The 22,745-nt window shown below is 45.6% G+C and overlaps 1 protein-coding gene across 2 annotated transcripts in view; it reads right to left on the bottom strand.

Moving 5' to 3' along the window:
* daw1 (dynein assembly factor with WDR repeat domains 1) overlaps positions 1–22,477 on the bottom strand; it is a 47,371-nt gene extending 24,894 nt beyond the window's left edge. The window contains exons 1-4 of one of the 2 annotated variants that reach the window (XM_085990045.1): positions 22,386–22,477; positions 21,800–21,872; positions 4,518–4,662; positions 1,848–1,906 (exon numbers count right to left, since the gene is read on the bottom strand). In XM_085990045.1, coding sequence (XP_085846171.1) covers positions 1,848–1,906; positions 4,518–4,662; positions 21,800–21,872; positions 22,386–22,425 — 317 coding nt within the window. In that variant the 5' untranslated portion in view covers positions 22,426–22,477. The other variant, XM_085990046.1, reaches the window with a different exon arrangement.
* Between the last annotated feature and the right edge of the window lie 268 nt (positions 22,478–22,745).

Genomic DNA, 22,745 nt, shown 5'->3' with positions numbered 1-22,745 from the left:
GCAGCCATTCTGCTTTCTGTGCCGGTTAGATGATGGACTCCCGAAACCTAGAGGAAGGAAGGCTGTAAAGGTAAGTACAGGTAATTTACACTTCTTTACACACTTTAGACACATCAAACACACTTACCTTTGCACTCATGGACCCATCACTCACCTGAACACCGACATCTCGACCCCTCCAAGTCCTTCAACCCGACGGCCCGACTCCTCTAACTTGGCATGGTTTGGAGCTGTCGGGAATCCCACACTTCAAGCTTTAAAATAGGGATTAGGCTAAAAACTGCCCGTTAACTACCTGTTAACAGGCAGTTAATTGTCACTAATCCCTTCCCGCCTCGGGTAGGCGGGTCCCAGTGCGGGGCGGGTACCCGCCTCCTTTGAAACTTACATGGGGGCGGGTTGGGGGCGGGATGGTGTCGGGACCCCCGAATTCGGGACTTTAACCCCCCGCACGCCTCCAATCCCGACTCCACGGGTCAGTTAAAATCGAGGCCTTGATCTCTTTTCACTGTAAACCTGTCTAACTCAATTTCAACTCGGTTTGGAATTATCCAAATCACTCACAGAAAGACAAATGAACTTTCACAGCCTGGCATTGAGTTTCCACTGTTTCTTGGAACATTAATGTTTATTTCTATTTAATCTGTTTGTAACATGGATTGATCTATTAAAATTTATTGTAATGTCAGCTTCGCTCATGGCAGCATTCTCACCCGGGTCAGAAGTTTGTTAAGCCCGACTCCAGCACATAATTAATGACAGTTGATCTTAAATATAAACTCACATCTCTACACCCACTACAATTTTTAAACTCAAATTCCTTTCCAATTCTCAATGACTTGTACTTTTAACTGCAATAATTGGGACTGCATCAGTAGATTTTTAAGCACTTTGTTGGTGTTCTAATGAAGTTTAATGTTCACAGAAACAAAAGCGAAATACTGCAGATGCTGGAAATCTAAATAAAAACAGAAAAAGCTGGAAACTCTCAGCAGGTCAGGCCGCATCTGTGGAAACACAAAAATAACGGCCTTGATATTAACCCCCCCCCCCCCCAACCACACACACACAATTGGTAGGAGAGTGTCGGGTGGGGGGCTTTAAAAAAAATTTAATACAAGAAAGGTGTCCCCAAACCGCTGTGTATGCACCCATTGCCGTTTTTACGGTGGCAGATTTCGTGTTGTGCGAGTGTCCCGCCGTGGAGTGGTGGGACACTTGATTAACATATTTAAATCATGCTCCCACAGTGGAATTGGTTGCCTGATTTAAATTTAACAGTTACTGCATGGCCCTTCAAGGAAGCCTTTTGACTCACCTCTTCCGATCGCAACCTCTCTCTCGCCCCCCGCCACGATCGCCATTTATCCCTGCCCCACACCACCACCCCCACCACCGCCAAGCCCCGAGCACTCCCTTCCTTCTTCCTGTGATGGCCTCTCTCTCCCTACCTCCCTCCCCAAAGCCCCGATTGTCGGGGACCATCCCCAAGGGTCCCCGGCTGCGGCCTCCTGCCACTAGTTTTCCTGCCTGGCAGCCGGTTAGTCTGTCAATTTGTAGTGCAAGCGGGTGGGAAACGGAAGAAGCAAATTATAATGAGGTCCTGCCGTTGAATTCGCCAGGACCTCCGCAAACCCAGCCTTGCCGAATTTCCCCCGCACTACTGCACTCCTCTGCACCCTCCCCGCAAATATCAGGGCCATCGTTTCAGGTTGATGACCTTTCATCAGAACACCACTGAATGAATCACTGTTTCTGTACACACAGAAAAAAAGTCACATTGAACTTTTCAGACAAAGGGATTAAAATATTAAAGTAGGATTTCATACAACAACTGGAACACTTACTTTGAGCCAGACTTGTTGAATGCAACATTGGTCAGTGGTAGTATATGCGCCCGAAGTACCTATAAAAAAACAGAAATATTACTGGAAAAATTCTTTGTTTTTGCTTTGTTACAAGCACCTAGAGATATACCCCATTGTGAATTAACTTTTATATAACAATGGCCGGAATTTGCAGTCGGGATGACGGTGAACTGGCAGCGTTCGTCGTCATTCCACCTTTGAAACTGACCGCAAATTCGGGATTTGGTGTATGGAAATCCTGAAGTTGCGGTCTGTCATTGACAGCTCCGAAACAGGCTGCGCTATGCAACACCGCCCCCACACCTGCCCACCCACAGAGCCAGCACTCTGTGTAATCAGCCAAATCAGGGAAACTGACGCAAACTTCGGTTCTTCCGCAGTAAGTACGCTGTTAAATTTCCCACTAAAAGTTAGACCCAAAGTGATTAAGTGTAATTGGGGTTTTGACAGCATTATTACTGCTGAACAAATGCTAAGGGCCTGGAAAACTAATTTTAATTTTGTGCAGTGAAATTTGTCCATTTTAATAAAAAGTAAAATTTTTAATAAACTTTTCAAAAAAAATGTTTAACATTTTTTTTTAAGGTTTGTCTATCTTTATATCAGATTTGCCTTTGCCCCATGCGAGAGCCCCAGTATTTGTTTTGCTCTCTCTAACATTTTTTAAAAGTTAGAATTCTAAGGACTTACTCACTTCCTTGTTCGCTGTCTGTGAAAATTCTGCCTTTTGATTGGCTGCCTGTTTACAGCACAGTAGCTCGCACTATGGGATTCCCACTAAACTCCGTTGATTTGAATTGAGGGTTGGAAAACACAAAGTTCTCGACACAGGGATCGTGAGATCCTTGTGCGAAGCATACTTCAGGGCCAGCAGCAAATGCCCCCCAGATAAATTCAGAGTAAATCAATAATCTAAACATCACTAAAACTCATGAAAACAAGCAAGGGACTGGAAACAAACATAGTCGAGCTAACCATCAATCCATAATGATCACAGACACTATTTTTATGGGGCTCATCATCAGACTTTCACAACTCCTTGATATTATTATGACTCCTAAATTCCCATCTGTCTCATCAACAGTGATAATGGGGTCGAACTCCTTGATAGGTTCTTCAAATGTACATTTAATTAAAAAAACTATGTTTATTGTCATTTACCTGCCACTATGATGGTGGGATATGAAAAATGATTGTACATTAGGCATAGGGGAACACTTGTGGTCTTGCTTTTAAATAATGCCTTGGTGTGTGACCTGAGTCAGCCTCTGATTGATGACTTCAGTCTTCAGAGGACTATCAGTGTTGTAACTGTGCCAATACACTGTTGATCTTGCTCCACACTTAACTACGAGTGAAAGACTGATGCTTGCTGCAGTATAAAGAATATAGTCCTCACAGCTGTACCTAAAGTTAGTCCACGTCCCCTTAAAAAAAGAATCCAAATTGCAGAGCCTTCATTTCTTTCCCACCCCAAAATTAGGTCCAGGGATGAAAACCACTTTAGGTGACCTCAGAAATGCACTTATAGCAAGCAAAAAGGCAAAGATGCAGTTTGCATGCATATCCAGACATGGTTTTTGTTAAGAAAACAATGGAAAATTTCAGTTTTTTTCCCTTACATTTGAGACAAATATTTTTTTTAACCAATTCCAATAAAAATCCAGGAATTTATCTCTAACAATCAATAAAAATTATTTTAAAGGACACTAGCTACAAATAATCTGGGAGTGCTTGTTGCTGACACTGGGTGCCCAAAATAGAAATCATTCCAATATCAGCACCAACATTCTTCACCCTCATGAGCACAAAATTCACATGAAGTAACAAAAGATCTTTGCTGTGAATTGACTTTGGTCTCTCACAAATACTCACTGGAAGCTCACACAAAAATATAAGAACAACCATTAGTCAGCAAATGGAGATAATGCAAATGCACCACTGTCTTTAATCAAAGCTGTGGAGCAGAAACTCATCCTGTAAGAGAGAGCTTCCTTTTTCTATGTTATCCCAGCAGATTGACAACTGCAGAAGAGCCACACAAGTTAGGATATCACTGAAGCTAACTAATAAAATTAAAAAAGCAAAAAAAACTTGGAACACTTGTAAATGTGAGTACTTACAAATAGGCAGTTGGACTTCAAGTGGGACCATTCTGCAATACTAAACATTTATTATATTCTTGAGAGAGGAAAAAGTGACTATCCTCTTAAATAGAGCTCTTAAAGCACAGCCATGGTGTTGGTTACATTGACTGGTCTGAGACACAGGTTACTGTAACTAAATCAAGTCCTGTAGTAAGGTTTCATTAGTATAATCTACTTATCTTTATAACATACGTCTTGCACTTTTGCCAAATTCTTTGACAAATCCTTCAAAATTTAGAAACTAAACCAGAACCACAGCATGAACAGAATTTTAAAAAACGCAGATTCTTGATGTAAATTTTTTTTACCTCATTTGCCTAATTGTCTCAATGCACTTGTCCGCTTAGCTCATTCATTATCTAAACATCGCATCAAGTGACCCACCATCGGCTGCCATGACAATACAGCTTTTTACCCTGGCAACTACTGCCCTCTAAAGAGCAATTTGGGTTGTAGCGCAACAAAACTTTTTATTTATTGACATTGAGAAAAGATTTCTCACCTTAAAAAGGTAGAATTTGTGATCATCCTGTTGGCCAAGCTTTTCCTGGAGCCTCTGCACCAGCTGTTTCACCTGCTCTGTGCGGGATGCAGTTATGAGTGGTTCAATCTTTTGGATTTCCTCAACTACGGCATCTACGTCTGCACTGGATTGAGAGTGGTGTGAAAGAAAAATACATTTTAATGCTATTAAGTCTCAACAGCAGAAGATTTTGAGTCATGTAGATAAAAGAACAAATTGAAATGTCACTCGGAAAAGTGCAAAATTGCAAAAATAAAAGATTCTGCCAAGACAAAGTTAAATCTTGAGATTCTCAATTATTTCAACAAAGGGTTATTGAGCACATCTGCAAAATCCATTGCATGTCATGCATGTTTAACTATTTTTTAAATATAGGGCATCAATTTCTATAAAAATTCCTTCAGAAAAGGAATGCTCACCAAAACTTCATCTGATGCCTGAACTGTGCAAGCTCATGAAACTGGGTCAAGTTTTAAATTCTTGGATACCTCTAGTATGGCCTGATCTTATGGTGCAACATCCACTGCAGTCTGTATCCATAATATTTATTTAATCAGATGCAACTTGTACCAATGAATTAAGCAATAAAAGCAACATTTGTAAAAACCAAGAGCAGCATAAAACCATTGAATTACATGGAGCAGTGTGGTTTCTTGAAGAATGATAAACATCAAAATACTGCACATTACATTTTTAAACCAAGCAACTGTGTCTCAAAATGAGCAACACTTTGCAGACATGTATATTATCATGCAAGGGAAATTTGGAGCACTGACTAAGCCCACACACCAGGATCGGGAATAAATAACAGGCAGAGTGATCATGTCCTTCAGTTGATAGTTTGCCCCTAATTCCCTGCTATACTAATATGTAAGTAAATTGCACATTGTCTACCTCCACCCTTATCTCAAGCCCTCTACTGCCAAAACCCTTACCCTTACTTTTGTCATCTCCAGACTCTTACCCCAATGCTCTCTGCTGACCTCCTATCCTCCACACACATTCCAACTTGTCCAAAACTCAACTGGCTGTGTATTCTGTCCGAAATCCTGCTTTCCCATCACCTGGTCCTTACTGACCATGCTCCCTTCCTATTTCCCAAATAATTCAATTTAAAACTCTCACCATCAGCAACACATCAGTTATAGAATGTGAATCTCTAAAGGTTCACGACCAATGCCCCAAGGCTATAGCAAAAGCACACAAAGTACTAGGATGTATTGCTAGGATCATCCAATACAAACCAAAAAGCACTATACACAGTTACAAAAGGCAAAATACTGCGGATGTTGGAAACCTGAAATATTAACAGAAAATGCCGGAAATACTCAACAGGCCAGGCAGCATCTGTGGAGAGAAAAACCAGAGTTAACGGCCGGAATTTTCTGGGGTCCGTGCAGGCGCGATTGGAGGCAGGTTGGGAGGGAAATTTGAAAAACCTTGGAGCAGGTCGGGAACCCGTCATCCCGCTCCCACACGCCTTTCCCTCGGGCACGTTTGCAGCGTGGCAGTGACCCATACTGTAGAGGCAGCCAAGGTAATTTAGTTGATTATTAGGTACTTGTCAGACCCTTAAACCTCTTTCTAACCATACCTTTCAAATTTCCCTGGATGACCACGAGAATCACGCAGCCCGGGAACCACATCTGTCAACCTGAGGTGGAAGTTGAGTGACCACTGATCCAGCTCATTAGTGCACAGCATGAAAGGCACAATAAAAACTCCCACCTGACACCTGGTCACTTTCCTAAGGCAGATGCTGTTGCTTAGTGCATTGTCAGCACAGATTTAGCTTTCTAGAGGTTGCAAGGCTTTTCAGCAAAGTCGGGATACACTGTCACCTCATTAGTACCACCTATCACACCATTGACAGATTGCTTCTGTCATCTCTACTTGACCTGCCATCTATTACATAAGCATGGGTACAGTTTATACTGTCTCACCTTGGTCCTCAAAATCGGACCACAATGAGCCCCAACACCAGCAGCACCAGGCACACCAGCAGCACCAACAACAACAACACCACCACCAACCTTCTCCTCAACCACCTGATGCTGCACAGGACAGAGGGCATCAGCGCAGGGCTGCGCCGCACCAGAGGCGGTACCCCCAACAGAGGGTATACAGGCAGAAGATGAGCTTCCTCAACATGATGGAGCAGCAGTGCCAAAGGAGACTTAGGCAATCACGCCAGGTTGTCACAGACATTTACAGATTGCTGGAGTAAGACCTGCAGCCCTGCACAACATAGCGCAGCAGCGATGATTAGCGCAGCAATAGGAGCAAGATTCTGACCACACTGTCTCTTCAGAGAAGGAGGAGGAGCAGGAGGAGCATCAGCTGGAAGACGAGGAGGAGGAGAAGCAGTAGGAACCTGCGGTCCAGATTCCACCAGCACTCAAGCACATTGCTGCCCGGGAGGCCTCATCATGGCCAGATTTACTTAACTTCAGGCATTACACCTATATGGCTGCCATATGCTGTGCCAGGCTCCCAACACCCCACAGCAACACCATAAAACATCCCTACAATGACCAAGCCATTCCTTTCACACTAACCACCATTGCTGGAGGTAATGTTACATCTCACCATTCACTTCAACTCAGTAAGCCACTTCCAAAGTTACACACTAATTTGTCCCTGACCAGAAAGTGGTGAAAATACATATTTTTATCTGTGACATCACAGTAATGGAAACTTTACACCAACATTTATTAAAACATCCAAGTGGCTACCCTTGAGCATCTACTCGTGTTTCATCTTTCTCTTATGCGTGCTTCTATGAGGTGCTACCCCTGTGGCTTCAGTAGAGGTAGAGGCAGCCTGCTCACTTCCCTGCTGCGACTGCATAGACACTTTTGGCAGACATCCTCTGAGTTTTGGAGCCTCTGATGGCTCTGACTGTGCAGAGGCAGACTCAGCCATCACAATCCGAGGAGGCATCTGGGGCTCTGACTGGGGTGGGGGCTGGCAACGGGGGAGAAGTGTGAGCGCTTTGAGAGGAGCCCCACTTCCATGTGCCCTCTCCTCATCATCTCGCTCATGGGCCACCCGCACTTCCCTGCTAGCAAGGAGTTGGAGAGCACCTTGCTGCACAGCAGTGCGGCCATAAGGACCCACGTCTACGTTGACATCCCTCCTAGACAGGTCTATGGGCGTCTGCCATCTATTCTCCATAGATAGCCATCTATTCTCTATAGTCATCTATTCTCCATAGATAGTCATCTATTCCCCATATAGTCATCTATTCTCCATAGAGACCATTTGCTCCTGTGAGTGACACATTAGCTGCTCCATGCAGGTGACCATCCTATCCATGGAAGAGCCTGCAGTCGCCATCGCCTGCGACACGGTGGTACTCATGTTGGAGATGGACCCCTCCATTCTCTGCACATTTGCAGACATCGCGCTCGCACAGCCTGTCAAAGCCTCCTGCACTTCTTGCTGCACCTCCAGGATCGCCCTCTTTCTGGATGGCCCGAGTCTCAGCGTCTGCATGCAGCTGAGCAGAGCTGGGAGTGTCCTGTGCCCTCCGGTAAGGAGTCTCCACTGCTGTCCCTTCTCCACCATCTACTCTTGCTCATTTGTGACTTGTGAGACACCGGGTGACAACACTACTCTATCTCACGTGGGACCCATAGAAGTGTGCATATCTGTGCTGGTGCTGGGTGTGCTTATGTCTGGTGATGGTGTGCCTCAGAGGCTGGAGGTGCCTCTGAGGAGTCACATTCCTCTTCCTCCTGGACAGTGGGGGGGTGGGGCTCTTGATGGACCTGTGGGACAGTAAAGAGATGAGTTAGATATGTCATATCAAGAATGGGTACATGCACATGATGACCATTCACTGGCTGCTGACATCAGTCCCCATATAAGTGACTGCTGTGTGCCATGTGGCTGTATGAGATGTAATTCTGTCACCAGGTTGCTGAGATGTCCCCCTCTCTCCACTTCCCACCTCCAGCTGCTCTGCGACTCCTGACACTTCCAGGGCGGCCTCCTCCGCTGCCATTAAGGTGGCCAATGATGGAGGGCCACCTCCGGTTCTCTCCCTCTCCCTCTTATTGAGGGCTCTCTTCTCCTGCAAGGAGGGAAAGAAGAAAAGGTTGAGTGAGAGTGATGGAATGTGTGTAAGGAATGGATGGGTTACATCTTTAGAGGGTGACTATGATGGAGTGGGGTGACAATGCCAAGCGGCCTCCTTGTGGGTTGTTAGTTGGTATGATTGCATTAGGATGAGGGTGAGGGTGAGCTTGAGGAGTGGTTAGTCAGATGGGGATGTGATAATGTAGATAGAGAGGGTTTGGGTGGACGTGCAAGGTATGTTGGCATGAGTAATGATCTGCAGGAGTAGGGTTGGGAAGGCAGAGTGATGGGGATGTGATGAGAGGCACAGCAGGATGAAGTTGAGTGTGGCTTTGCACTCACCTTTCCGGATCTAATGAGATAATTGAAACATTTCCGGCACTGCACCCAGGTCCTCCTGACAACATCCTGCTGTTGACCTCATCTGCTATTTGGAGCCAGGCTCCTTTGGTCTCCTGGGGAGGTCTCTTCTGCTCATCAGAAGGGAAGAGGACCTCCCTACGTGCTCTCACTCCCTTAGCAGGCATATGGAGAGAGTCATCGGAGAACCTGAACTCTGTCTCTGTGCAGTCATGTTTGCTAGTCTTTCCAACACTCCAGTGGTCCAGTGCAGTGCCTGCACAATTCTAGATGAACCTTCAAATGCAATGTGGCCATGGCCCCTTTAAATATCCCAGCTGAAAACGTGCTATTGATGACGTCATCAGACCCGTACCTTTTAATAGGGCCGGGTAATACGCAGGGCTTCCTTAATAGGCGCTATTAACGGAAAGTCGATCTCATGAGCGGAATGGAATGAGGAGCGGGGTCGGGACCTGCCATGGTGACCACCCCCACCCGACCAAGTACAGAAAATTCCAGCCAAGGTTTCAAGTCTGTGACCTTTTGTCAGAACTGGAAAATGTTACAGCTGTAACAGGTTTTAAGCAAGCACAGAGGAAGGGAAACGGGGGAGGGGAGGAAAGAAATTCTGAGTGAGCCTTATAAGGGTGGCAGGCAGGAGTGATTTAAATGACAAAAGGGATGATCGTGCAAGGCAAAAGGGGGTGGTAATGGAACAAGTAAAAAAACAAAAGTTGTATCTACAGGAATTGTAAATGGCAACAGAAACATCATTACCAGCACCTGCTGTCTGAAATAAATGGGAGCAGTGGTTATGATCAGAAATGATTGAACTCCATGTCGAGTCTGGAAGGCTATAAAGTGCCTAATTAAAAGATTAGGTCCTATTCCTCGAGCTTCATTGAAACAGTATAGGAGACTGAGGACAGAGAGGTCCGAGTGGGAGTGGGACGGAGAATTAAAATGGCAAGTGGCAAAAGCTCAGGTTTTTTGTTCCAGGTCCTACTCAGGTCCCTTCTTTCATTTCTTTTGTACAAGGATCATCCAGTACATTGATGACTGTATTGGTGCTGCTTCCTGCTCTTGCACCAAACTGGAAAATTTCATCAACTTTGCTTCAAATTTCCAACCCTCTCTCGCCTTATCATATAGGCCCCTGGTGAGACAACACCTGGAGTATTGTGTACAGTTTTGGTCTCCTTACCTAAGGAAGGATATACTGGCCATAGGGGGAGTGCAACAAAGGTTCACCAGACTGGTTCCTGGGATGGGGGTATTGTCCTATGATGAAAGATTGAGTAGACTAGGCCTATATTCTCTAGCGTTTAGAAGAATGAGAGGTGATCTCATTGAAACATACAACATTCTTACAGGACTTGACAGGGTAGATGCAGGGAGGATGTTTCCCCTGGCTGGGGAGTCTAGAACCAGGGATCACAGTCTCAGAATAAGGGGTCAGCCATTTAGGACTGAGATGAAAAGAAATTTCTTCACTCAGAGGGTGGTGAATCTTTGGAATTCTCTACCCCAGAGAGCTGTGGAGACTCAGTCATTGAGTATATTCAAGACAGAGATCGATAGATTTTTGGATATTAAGGGAATCAAGGGATATGGAGATAGTGCAGGAAAGGTGGAGTTGAGGCAGAAGATCAGCCATGATCTTATTGAATGGCAGAGCAGGCTCAAGGGGCTAAATGGTCTACTCCTGCTCCTACTTCTTGGGCCAGAAATTCGTGACCAAATGCGTGAGTACGGTCTGGGTACTCACGCATCTGGCCGTTGGAAATGCCGGCGTTCAGCATGCACAGCGCATGCGGGGAACGCCGGCATTTCCAGTCCTCGGAACGAAGGGGTTCATAGGCACAGCGCGTGCGACTGCACAGGCAGCGCTTGCGCAGTGAACTTCGTCGATTTCATTCATGGATTCAGTGAGGGTAAGTCCTTACAAGTTACACTTGAAAAAAGCATGTGTAAAGTTGTTCCAAGGCTGCGGAGGAAGATATATTTTATCGTGGAGCTTCTGAAAGGCAATATTTTTGTTTGGGAAAGGGAGGGAAGTTATTTTAAGAAATTTTAAGTAAGTTTTAAAGTTTAAATTTTTTTTTTTAAACGGGTTTTCAGCACGGTAGGTAGAAGGAGCAATTGTGACTGTGTGAATTGAATGTGAAAATGAGTGTTCTAAAATGAGTAATGTAACATTTCCAGCACTTTTAAGAAAGAAACTTTTCATCAGTAATAAGTAATTATGTATGTATGTCCGCATATATTCCTTTACGTATATGTATGTATGTTTTATATTCCTTTACTTATGTGTATGAATGTATGTTTTTAATTATGATTTTCCAATAAGTTACTTTCTCTGAAAGTCATAATTAAATAATACATTCATACACATAAGTAAAGGAATATATACATAACACGCAAAGGAATATATACAGACATACATACTTTCAGAAGCTCCACGATAAGAAATATCTTCCTCCGCAGCCTCTGGAGCAACTGTACCCATGCTTTTTTCATGTGTAAGTTGTAAGGACTTGACCTCACTGAAAGCATGAATGAAAGCGGCGAATTTTACTGCGCACGCGCTGCCTGTGCAGTCGCACGCGTTCTGCCTCTGAACCCCTTCGTTCAGAGGACAGGAAATGCCGGTTTTCCCCACATGCACTGTGCATGCTGAAAACCGGCATTTCCTCCGGCCAGACACGTAAGTACCCCGACCGTACTCGCGCATTTGGAAGGGAATTACTGGGCCAACATTTTACATGTCAATAAAATGAAAAATTTAACAATTGCACGATTTGCCCCCTCGCATCTGCGACTGAGGGTCCAAGGAGGTGCATTGCGCAAGAGGTCATCGTCGTACGTATCCTCACACTGTTCCCTTTCGGGAACTGTATGAAGTGGTGGAAGGATTTATGGCCGTGATTAACGCTCATTCCGTGACCGTAACCATCTTTGAACCAGCCATTAGGGTGGTTAGTCCTATGGCGTGAGGGTTTTACGGGCTCCCACAACCCATCTGAGGGGGGGGGCACCCACACCCACGGACGCAAGTATCCCGCTGGATGTCCACCCAGAATTTATAGTTGGAGCTCCGACTCCACTTGCCGGGTCTGTCTGGAGTGGGGTTCGAAACCCTACTCCTTCTGGCCCAGCGGCGGGGATGCTTACTGCTACGCAAAAGGCCCACTCCGCACAAAAGGTGACACCCATACGTTTCCTGCGCCTTTTCCCTCCCCGTGACTGGAGCCCTATGCTGCCACTTGAAAGACCAAGCTATCATCTGCCCTTTTTGCGGCGCCTTTGACTTCTCATTCCCAATGATGAGCAGGCGCTGCGCCTCCACCTCCTTGAGGAGATTGCTGAGGTCATCATCAGTTCAATTGTGAGTTCTTTTAATGCCGTGAATTGTGCTCATTCCAGCCATTTCATGTTGCTAATCGGATTGGGCCTTTGGCATAGCGGTAGGATCCCCGCCGCTGGGCCAGATCAGGGTAGGGTTTCGAACCCCGCTCCAGACAGTCCCGGCAAGTGGAGTCGGAGCTCCGGCTCTAAATTCTGGGTTGACATCCAGTGGGATATTTGCGTCCGTGGGTGTGGGTGGCCCCCCCTCCTTGTATAGCTTGTGGGAGCCCGTAAAACCCTCCCGCCATAGGACTAACCACCCTAATGGCTGGTTCAAAGATGGTTACGGTCACGGAATGAGCGTTAATCATGGCCATAAATCCTTCCACCACTTCATACAGTTCCCCAAAGGGAACAGTGTGAAGACACGTATGACGACGACATTGCTAAATAAATAAATGGAATTAAAAAAAATCTTTTAGGGCTTTTAAAAGTCTTTAAATTGCTTTAATTCTGTTTAAAACTACTTCAGATTCTTCAAAATAATGTGAACGTTTTTAAAAGTTTATAAAAGTTACCAAAAGCTTCAAAAAACTTCCAAAAACCTATTTAAACTGCTGCTTTGCATGTAAAAATGCTTAGCAGCTTGGCAGAAACATTGGGGGCGTGTCCTGTTAAACTGAGACCTCAAGGGGCGTGTCTCAGTTGCACAGCGCGCTCCAGGCTTCGCGCTGGCTGCACTCCTGGGCGGCGTGACGTCAAACGCTGCCCGGGATTCTTCAGATTCAAAATGGAATTCCAGGCGTCCCTGGAGGTGATCGGCAGGCGCATCGGGTAAGTGCAAATCGGGACCTTGCACGCGCGGCAAGCCCCGTTCACGAATTTCTGGCCCCTTATGTTCTTATGTTCTTCACATGGTCCATCTCAGACTCTTCCCTTTCCTATCTCCATTTCTGGGGATAGGCGGTCAATCAATATCTACTATGAGCTCAGACTCCCACAGCTACATCTGTTCTGACGATGCCACCTTGCACACAAGTGCTTCCGATATGTCTTCCTTTTTCCTCAACCGAGGATTCCCCTCCACCATGGTTGACAGGGCCCTCGACTGTGTCCTTTCCATTTTCCACACTTTGAAGTATATTGAAGTCAATCGAGCTGAATGTCATGCAGGTCGTATAACAGACGGTGGATGCGATACCGCCCATCTTGCACTATTGCCCAAAACGAATTTCTATCCCGTTAACTATTTCTCTCTCCACAGATGCTGCCTGACCTGCTGAGTGTTTCCTGCATTTTCTGCTTATATTTCAGATTTCCAGCATCCACGCTATTTTGCCTTTTGTATTAGTGTTTAATTCACTGCCACTTGGACTGAAGAACTTTAGCTTTGAGGAAAGATTGGCTAGGCTGGGGTTATTTTCTTTGGAACAGAGAAGGCTGAGGGGAGACTTAATTGAGGTGTATAAAATTATGGGGCTCTAGACAGAGTGGATAGGAAGGACCTATTTCCCTTAGCAGCGAGGTCAATAATGAGGGGCATAGGTTTAAAATAATTGGTAGAAGGATTAGAGGGGAGTTAAGGAGAACTTTTTTCACCCAGGGGGTAGTGGGGGTCTGGAACTCACTGCCTGAAAGGGTGGTAGAGGCAGAAACCCTCATCACATTTAAAAAGTACTTGGATATGCACTTGAGATGCTGTATTTTACAGGGCTACGGACCAAGAGCTGGAAAGTGGAATAGGCTAGATAGCTCATTTTCGGCTGGCACAGATACAATGGGCTGAATGGCCTCCATCTGTGCCATAAATTTCTATGATTCTGTAATTCACTTCTCTTCCAGGAATGCCCACCTTGAAGAAATTCTGCTCTTCTCTCCGATGGGATTTCCGTTTATTTCTTTTACCTTGTTCACCTTCATTGCTTTCCGTTTCCCTTCTCATGTTTGATCATGTATCTACTAAAACTCGCTTTCACAGCCACATCTCCTTCCTCAGCAACTGTCTCCAGCTCTGACCTATTGCACGTGGATTCCAACTGAAATGGTACCCTTCACGTTTCCAAAACACCCATGATTACAGATATCTGCATCATATTCATCGTTCCTCTCACCATTTCCTAAGATCCACGCTCAACGCCATGCATCGACACATGCACGCTCTCAACCTCTCTCTTCAGCAGTACCAACTCACTCTCTTGTTGTCCTGGTCCATAGTTCCATTTCATCCTTCGCCTCATCTGGCACTTGAACAAAAAGACTTTTTTTCTTGCTTTCAGGTGTCAAGGACCGCAACCTTCAACAACTCTTAGATACCACACTCCTTCACCTTCCTCTGATCCCATCCCTCCTTCCAATCTCACCCCATGCCGTGTTTTCACTATCCCCTCTGACCTTCCTCCCTCTGACCCCGAATGATCAGTCATCAACAAAGGCTTCAGCTTCATCCCCTTACGCCCCCACCTCGAGCTCGGCATGATGCTGAGTTTTTCTCCCGTCGCCTTCGCCTCCGTACCCACTTCTTTGGCCAAGAGTCTTCCCTCCCCGCACAGAGGACTCTCTCTCCCATCTTCAGAATTCTCATTCCACCTGCACCCCTCCCTCCAGATTCCAACCCTCTTTAGAACTTTTCACTGGTAATTGTACTCAGCGTGACATCGGCTGTCTCAATTTCTCTGCTCCCTTCACTCACTCTAATGTACCCCCCTCTGAACTTGCAGGACTCTGTTCTCTCAGGTCCAACCTTGACATTGCCATTAAACCTGCTGACAAGGGCAGCACTGTTGTTGTTTGACAAACAGACCTTTACCTTGTGAAGGCTGAACGCCAACTCTCCGACACCTCCTCCTACCTCCCCCTTGACCACGACCTCACCAACCTCTGCATAGATGCTGCCAGACTTGCTGAGTATTTCCAGCATTTTCTCTTTATATAGCACTATACTGTTGTTGTATAATACTTTGGTTAGGCCTCATCTGGAATACTGTGCCCAGTTTTGGCCCACAAAATATGGCTGACATAGAAGCCTTTGAAAAAGTTTAGAGGAGGGTCACTAGATTCATATTATGCTTAAAGTCCCTTAGTTACCACAATAGGCTTAGAGAGCTGGGTCTTTTTACTCCTTTAAAAAAAAAGCGTAGACCTTGAGGAGATTTGATTGCAGTCTTTAAAATAATGAAGTGACTATACTGTGTCCATGTGGATAGAGTATTTGATAAGTTAACAAGTTAGGGAAAACTAGGGGACATGTGTATAAGTTACACAAGCATAGAGCTAGGTTAGATGTCAGGAGGTTTTTCCTTTCACAGAGGGTCATCAACCTTTGGAACAAGTTGCAAGCTTGTGCATTGAGTACGAATTTTCTGTACGCATTCAAAAGGAAGCTGAACGAGTTCCTAGCTGTGGCTGATACCACAGCGTACAAAAAGTAGGTGCATATTGGGTGATGTCTATCATGGTCACTGTAATTTCATGGAACTCGCTTTGATTGCCTTCGAGGGTCAGAGAGGAATTTCCCAGATTTTTTTTTCCATGAATTGCACTAGGGTTTTTTGCCTCTCCCAGGAGATTATGTGGCAGCTTGTGGTGGGAGGTGTTGGGGATCATGAGACTCAGTTTCACCATGACTGTATGGAACAGGATCAATGGACCGTCTGGTCTTCTCCGTTTGTCATTTTTATATGATTGTACCCCTCAACCACCTTACCCACCCTATCTCTGCAAATCTCCCTGAGCCCTATTTTCACTCTCTCACCTTTTAATCCACAGACTCTGGTACTGTGTGCCACCTCCTCTGTTCACATCATATGGCAGAGCCTTCATTTACCTTGGCCCTGCTCTCTGGAAATTTCTCCCTAAAGACCTCCACTTCTCTCTCTTAAATATACTTTTCAAAACCCATCTTTTCGACCAAGTTTGGCTAGATATTGTTCGCTTATCTACCTATATTTATCAAGTGCCAGGGACATTTTAAAAATTAGAAATGCTATATAAATGCAGGTTGTTGTTGAATCAATTTTTCAAATTATTAAAAGAAAATGATCGCCTTGATGGAGAAAGCAAACAGATGGTGTTGGTTTTACCAAAGACAGACACATCTCAGCAGTAACCATTTCACAGGCGCATCCTCAATCAAGTATGAAAGCAAGGTTGGAAGACAGACATTTATGCAGTTGTCCAGGGGCAAGACTGAATTCAAAATAGCAGTCAGATGATGTACTGACACAGAATATTGCTGTAATCAGTTTGCTAATACAGGATATAGGCATCCTGATCTCCTCATATAGTTTCTGATTTCAACCAGATTGTCACCATAGGCACTTCTTCAGATAGTGATAGGAAGAATCCACGGGGGTGATTTTGACAATGGGGAGCTTTTGGAGGCGGGACTCCCACTTGACGGGTTTCAGTCCCGTCTCCATCAACTTCTGGCCAACCCACGCTACTGTAAGAATTCGCAATAATTTACAGTTATGAAGATTCATTTTTTTGATTAAAGGATCCCTGAGCGAGGTGCTTTTAAGTTTCCAAAGATAAAATGGCTGTCACACCACATGGCCGAAGGACAAAAGAGGTTTGGAATGCAGCTTTCTGTGTCTGGAAGTAAGGTTCAATGAAGACAAAGGACAATGCTTTGTTTACAAAGCAATTGAATGCTATTAGCATTAGTTTGTATGTCGAGTGGATCCAAAGGACATCTAAACTGCAGAAGTGACTTTTTGTATCTTAAATGGGAAGCGTTAACATTTGAAAGGATTTTTAAGACACCCAGTACTGGACAATGGAGCAGATGTATCTCCCTTTTGTTTCAGCAAAGGGAGCTCTGAAAATCACATTAACTCAATCTAACCACTTTGAGTTAGCCTATCACAGCTTTGGGGTTAATTTTGCACACAGCCCTTGCAAGGCAGAATGGCAGGGGGGCTCACCAGGTATAAAGATAGATGCTGAAGCCAGCTCTTTCTCTTGACTTCCTGGGACGATAAGGTGAGCTCTCTCTCTCTCTCTCTTCGCTGGACCATGTGAGCAGAGATTTTCTGACTCTCAACAAGGCAACCTAGCAGGAGTTAAGGGGGGATGGTGATTTAAGGGAATTGCTAAGATTGTTTAAATAACATTGTAGCCATTGTACCCCTCGTTTTTGCCGTGTGTACCCCCTTGATATATAGTTTTACAATTTTACTGTGTTCGTGTGGGATAGTTTGATATTGTGATTGTAGTTTCTTTTAGTTAATAAAGCTTGATAATTTTCTCTCATCCAAACCACGTGTTCCGTTTTAATATCATTAATTATAAGTTCCTCCACTCAGAACTAAAGGAGGGGTAGCGATTCGAAACCGCTGTTTGTAAATTGGTTTAGAGTGCAGCAGCAAAAAGACTGCTGGCCAGGTAGATTACCTTAAACCAGTTTAAACGAAGCCCCCGGAATCCTTACACTATTTTCCTTTGATTGACCAGCGGGCTTAGCAGGCCAATTAAGGAAAAGCTGGTTGCAGAGAACGTCATCATATGAACATTTTTGACAGATGAATTGTCATCGTTTGACAGCTCTGTGAAGCTATCAAACAGTGACATTCTCTGTAGCTTGATGAGGTCTTGAATTCAAGACCTCATCAAACCTCTTTCTTTTGCAGAAATGAGATGGTTGTTGCATTGGAGAATGCAACGGCCATCTGTCATCTCTGCCGTGGAGGTGCGAGACTCTCCGCATACCCACCGACTGAAGCCTGCAGGAAGAAACAAAGGTAGGTACACTTTTTCTAACACTTTCCACTTACCTCAGATACTCACTTCTCCACACTTGCACCCATCACTCACCTCCACAGCACACTTTTAGACCCCGCAGACCCCCGCAGACCCAACTACTCGCCTCAGTGACCCTGGCGGGGTTCGGAGCCTTTGGGAAGCCCGCACTTGTGTGGGCAAAATGGTGATAAGCCTATTTTCTGCCTGTTAACTACCTGTTAACAGGCAGTTAAGTGGCTTTAATCCCTTCCCGCCTCCAAGGAGACGGGACCCGGCGCAGGACGGCTACCTGCCTCCTGGCAAGATGGCATGGAGACGGGTTGGGGGCGGGATGGGTACCCGCCCCCAAACTCAGCCATTTTCCCGGCAATCCCGCCACATACCCGCCTCCCCAAGGCTGGCAAAATCGCCCCCCACAAGTGAGTCACCAGTGTTAATTTTGAGCATCACTAAGTGGTCAGCTATATAGCAGCCTGTGATGAACTCAACCGACTAAAGTTGGTTATAAATTGAAAGAAAGTTCTAGTGGGTGAGAGAAAGATAGAGGAAGAAGGAAGCATTTAAAATGGAAAACAAATGTTTTAAATTGTAATTGACAAATGAACTTCAATACGGGTAAGTGTGAGGGGTTACATTTTGGTAGGAAGAATAAGGAGGCCACATGCTCCTTGGAAAATAAGTGTCTAAATGGAGTAGAGGAGCAGAGGGATCTGGGGGTACAGATACACAAATCACTAAAAGTAGCAACACAGTTTAATAAGGCCATAGAAAAAAGCAAACAAAGTACTGGGGTTCATATGGGGAGAGAGCGGGAATATAGTATTGAGATAGAGGATCAGCCATGATCATATTGAATGGCGGAGCAGGCTCGAAGGGCCAAATGGCCTACTCCTGCTCCTATTTTTCTATGTTTCTATGTTTCTATTTCTAGAGGGATAGAATTGAAAAGAAGAGAAGTTATGTCAAACATTTATAGAATCTTGGTCAGACCACACTTAGAGTACCGTGAACAGGTTCTAGTCTCTATATTATAGAAAGGATATAGAGGCACTGGAGAAGGTGCAAAAAAGATTTACTAGGATGAGACCAAAAATGAGAGGTTATACCTATCAGGAAAGATTAAACAGGCTGAGGCTCTTTTCCGTAGAAAAGGGAACATTGAGGGGGTGACCTGATCGAGGTATTTAAGATTATGAAAGGGTTTGATAGGGTAGACGTAGAGAAGATATTTCCACTTGCGGAGAGACCAGAACCAGGAGCCATAAATAGACAATACTCACTAATAAATCCAATAGGGAATTCAGGAGAAACTTCTTTACACAGAGAGTGGTTAGAATGTGGAACTCACTACCACAATGAGTAGTTGAGGTGACTAGCATAGATGCATTTAAGGGGAAGCTAGATAAACACATGAGGGAGAAAGGAATGGAAGGATATGTTAATAGGATTAGTTGAAGGACAATGGGAGGAAGCTCGTATGGAGCATAAACGCCAGGGAATTGGGGGAGGAGATAGCGGAAGGGCTTGCCATAATTTTCCGAATCTTCCCTTAATGCGGGGGAGGTGCCAGTCAGTTTAACATCAATGCCGGGTAAAGTTTTAGAAACAATAATCAAGGAAAAAGTAATGGGCACTTGGAGAGGTTTAAGCTAATTAAGGAGAGCCAACACAGATTTGGAAAAGGCAGATCGTGTTTGAGTAATTTAATTGAATTTTTTGATGAAGTAACAGAGAGGATTGATGAAGGGAATGCAATGGATGTTGTCTACATGGATTTTCAGAAGGCGTTTGACAAAGTACCACATAGAAGGCTGGTTAACAAAATTGAGGCTCATGGAATAGGTGGGTCAGTGGCAGCTTGGATAAGGAATTGGCTTAAGGACAGAAAACAGCGAGTTGTGGTAAATGGCTGTTTTTCAGACTGGAGGATGGTAGACAGTGGTGTTCCCCAAGGGTCAGTACTGGGGCCACTGCTTTTTTTGATATATATAAATGACCTGGATGTTAGAATACAGAGTAGAATTTCTAAATTTGCCGATGACACCAAACTTGGGGGTGTGGCAAACAGCGATGATGATACCAATTGACTGCAACAGGACATAGAAAGGCTAGCAGAATGGACAGACAAGTGGCAGATGGAATTGAATACAGAGAAGTGTGAGGTGATGCATTTTGGCAGAAGGAACAGGGAGAGGCAATATACTCTTAATGGCACAGTTTTAAAGAGTGTGCAGGGACAGAGGGACCTGGGAGTTAATATGCATAGGTCCCTGAGGGTGGCAGGACATATTGAGAGAGTGGTTAGCAAAGCATATTGAATCTTGGGCTTCATAAATAGAGGTATTGAGTACAAAAATAGAGAAGTTATGCTGAACCTTTATAAAGCGCTGGTTAGGCCACAACTGGAGTATTGCGTTCAGTTCTGGTCACCACACTTTAGGAAGAATGTGACAGCCCTTGAGCGGGTGCAGAGGAGATTTACCAGAATGGTTCCGGGGATGGGTGATTTTAGCTACAAGGACAGGTTGGAGAAGCTGGATTTGTTTTCATTAGTGCAAAGGAGGTTGAGGGGTGATTTGATAGAGGTGTACAAAATTATGACGGGTTTGGATAGGCTAGACGGGAAAAGGCTGTTCCCACTAATTGATGGTACAAGGACTAGGGGACACAAAGGTAAGGTTTTGGGCAAGAGATACAGGGGGGACGTGAGGAAAAACTTTTTTATGCAGCGAGTGGTGAGGACCTGGAAATTGCTCCCGACGGAAGTGGTGGAAGCAGAGACACTCAATGTTTTCAAGGGGAGACTGGATAGGCACTTGAGCGAAATAAACTTGCAGGGCTATGGGGCTAGAGCGTGGAATGGGACTGACTGGATTGCTCTACAGAGAGCCGGCACGGACTTGATGGGTCAAATGGCCTCTTTCTGTGTCATAATGACTCTATGGCCTAAAAATTTGGTTGCTTTGCGCCTCGTTAGCGCCCTAAGAGTGCTAACAGGGCGCAAAGCAACTAGCGCCTGGGCGCGGCACTGCCAACGCCTCCCGCGAAATTCAATGGGAGATTAGCGGCAGCGGTAACCGTTAGCGCCCCGTGGCGCTGTGCCACCAGCGATGACATCATTGCCGTGCGCAGCACCCCGCTCGCACCCCGGCCGCGATGTTCGGTAGCGCCCCTGACTTACTGTCGGACGCTATGTCTGACCGGGTCAGGGGGCCTACCTGCAGCCGGGTCAGTGCAAATTAAAGGGGAGGAGCTGGGCGGCCATTTTTGTTGCTGGCCGCCTGCCAGCACCTGCCCCCTCTGCCATCCCCAGCCTCCTCAGCAGCCCCCCCCCCGAGAAGTGCCGGGCTCTTTTGCCGGCACTCCGATCCCTGGTGGCCCAGCTGGGCCCCTCCCCTTTAATAAGGGGAGGAAGGCCTGCAGTACCGCAGCACAATGTGCCATAGAGCATGGTGCTGCGGCACATAGCGCTGCAATATTTACTCGCAGCACCACAAAAGGGAGATGGGGCGCTTCCAGTAGCGCCCTGCCTCCTTCTTGGGGCGCTACCGGTGAATTTTGGCTGCGGGGCGCTAATTTTTTGGGGCGCTAGACGAAGTTAGCGCCCCAAAGGGGGCGCGACCCAATTTTTCCCCCATGACTCTATGACCAGCATGGACCTGTAGGGCCGAATGGCCTGTTTCCGTGCTGTAATACTATGTAAAAGTCATTTACATTTTTTCATGTTACTCCGACATCACACTTACACTGGAGTCAAGTCAAGCAGATCGATGGATTTGTTCATTGTCTCCCCTCCTTTTTCATATTCCAAAATAATTCCTGCATAGAAAAAATAAAAATAAAAGCATTGATTTTCACAGCATTGTGTATTTGTGTAAAGCAACGATACTTTTGATAATTCCCCTGTAATTACATTCTCCAAACCAGACCAGACTCGAGAGCTTTCAGAGCTGAACTGTGGGACACTGAAGACTTTCTGTGGCAACATGCGAGTCGCGGCTTAAATTCCTGCCCGGCTTTATAAAGTAAAGGGTTTCAGTAAGGTCAAAACTACTGTAAAACCAATTTTTAAAAAATTGTTTTGCAACTTGAGAAACAACGACTGTAAAAGTAAAAATGGGGAAATGCCCCAAAGCAGCGAGGTTGTGACCAGAGGTGGGAGCCCCTAACTGTAAGAGAGAGGACAAGGATGGATCATAGCTCAGGACATCTCCTCACCCCGGCCTCACCGGGCGGACAGTACACCCTCACCGGGCGGACAGTACACCCTCACCCGGCGGGCAGTACACCCTCACCCGGCGGGCAGTACACCCCCATTTTCCCCGGCCTCACCCGGCGGATAATAGCGCAGCAAGAACCGTTTGAGTCTCATCTTTCTGCGAGTGCGTCCCTTCTCCTGTTGCCGAGCAACCAAACTGCCGAGACTGCGCAACCGCACAAAGGGGAGGCAGACTGGCAGCGGAGACGCATGCGCACCTTCCAGGAGCTGCTCTGCGGCGGCCATCTTGGCCAAGGAGAATTTGCCCGCTTCATGGAAATGACAGCGCAGAAGGGCCGGCGCACCTGTGTCTGCGCTAGGTCGTCAACTGGAGCTAGTAGCACTTCTAAAACCTGAAAATTAAATGTGATTTTTAGTTCAACACAGCGGCAGGTATTAGCCTATTAATTAGGTATTAAGGTGTCAATTTGATA

This window comes from Somniosus microcephalus, chromosome 6, assembly GCF_052327205.1.
Source record: "Somniosus microcephalus isolate GS21.2 chromosome 6, FLI_Smic_1.0, whole genome shotgun sequence".
Taxonomy (NCBI): domain Eukaryota; kingdom Metazoa; phylum Chordata; class Chondrichthyes; order Squaliformes; family Somniosidae; genus Somniosus; species Somniosus microcephalus.
Note: the sequence above shows the minus strand (reverse complement) of the source record. Positions and strands in the feature narration are given on the sequence as shown.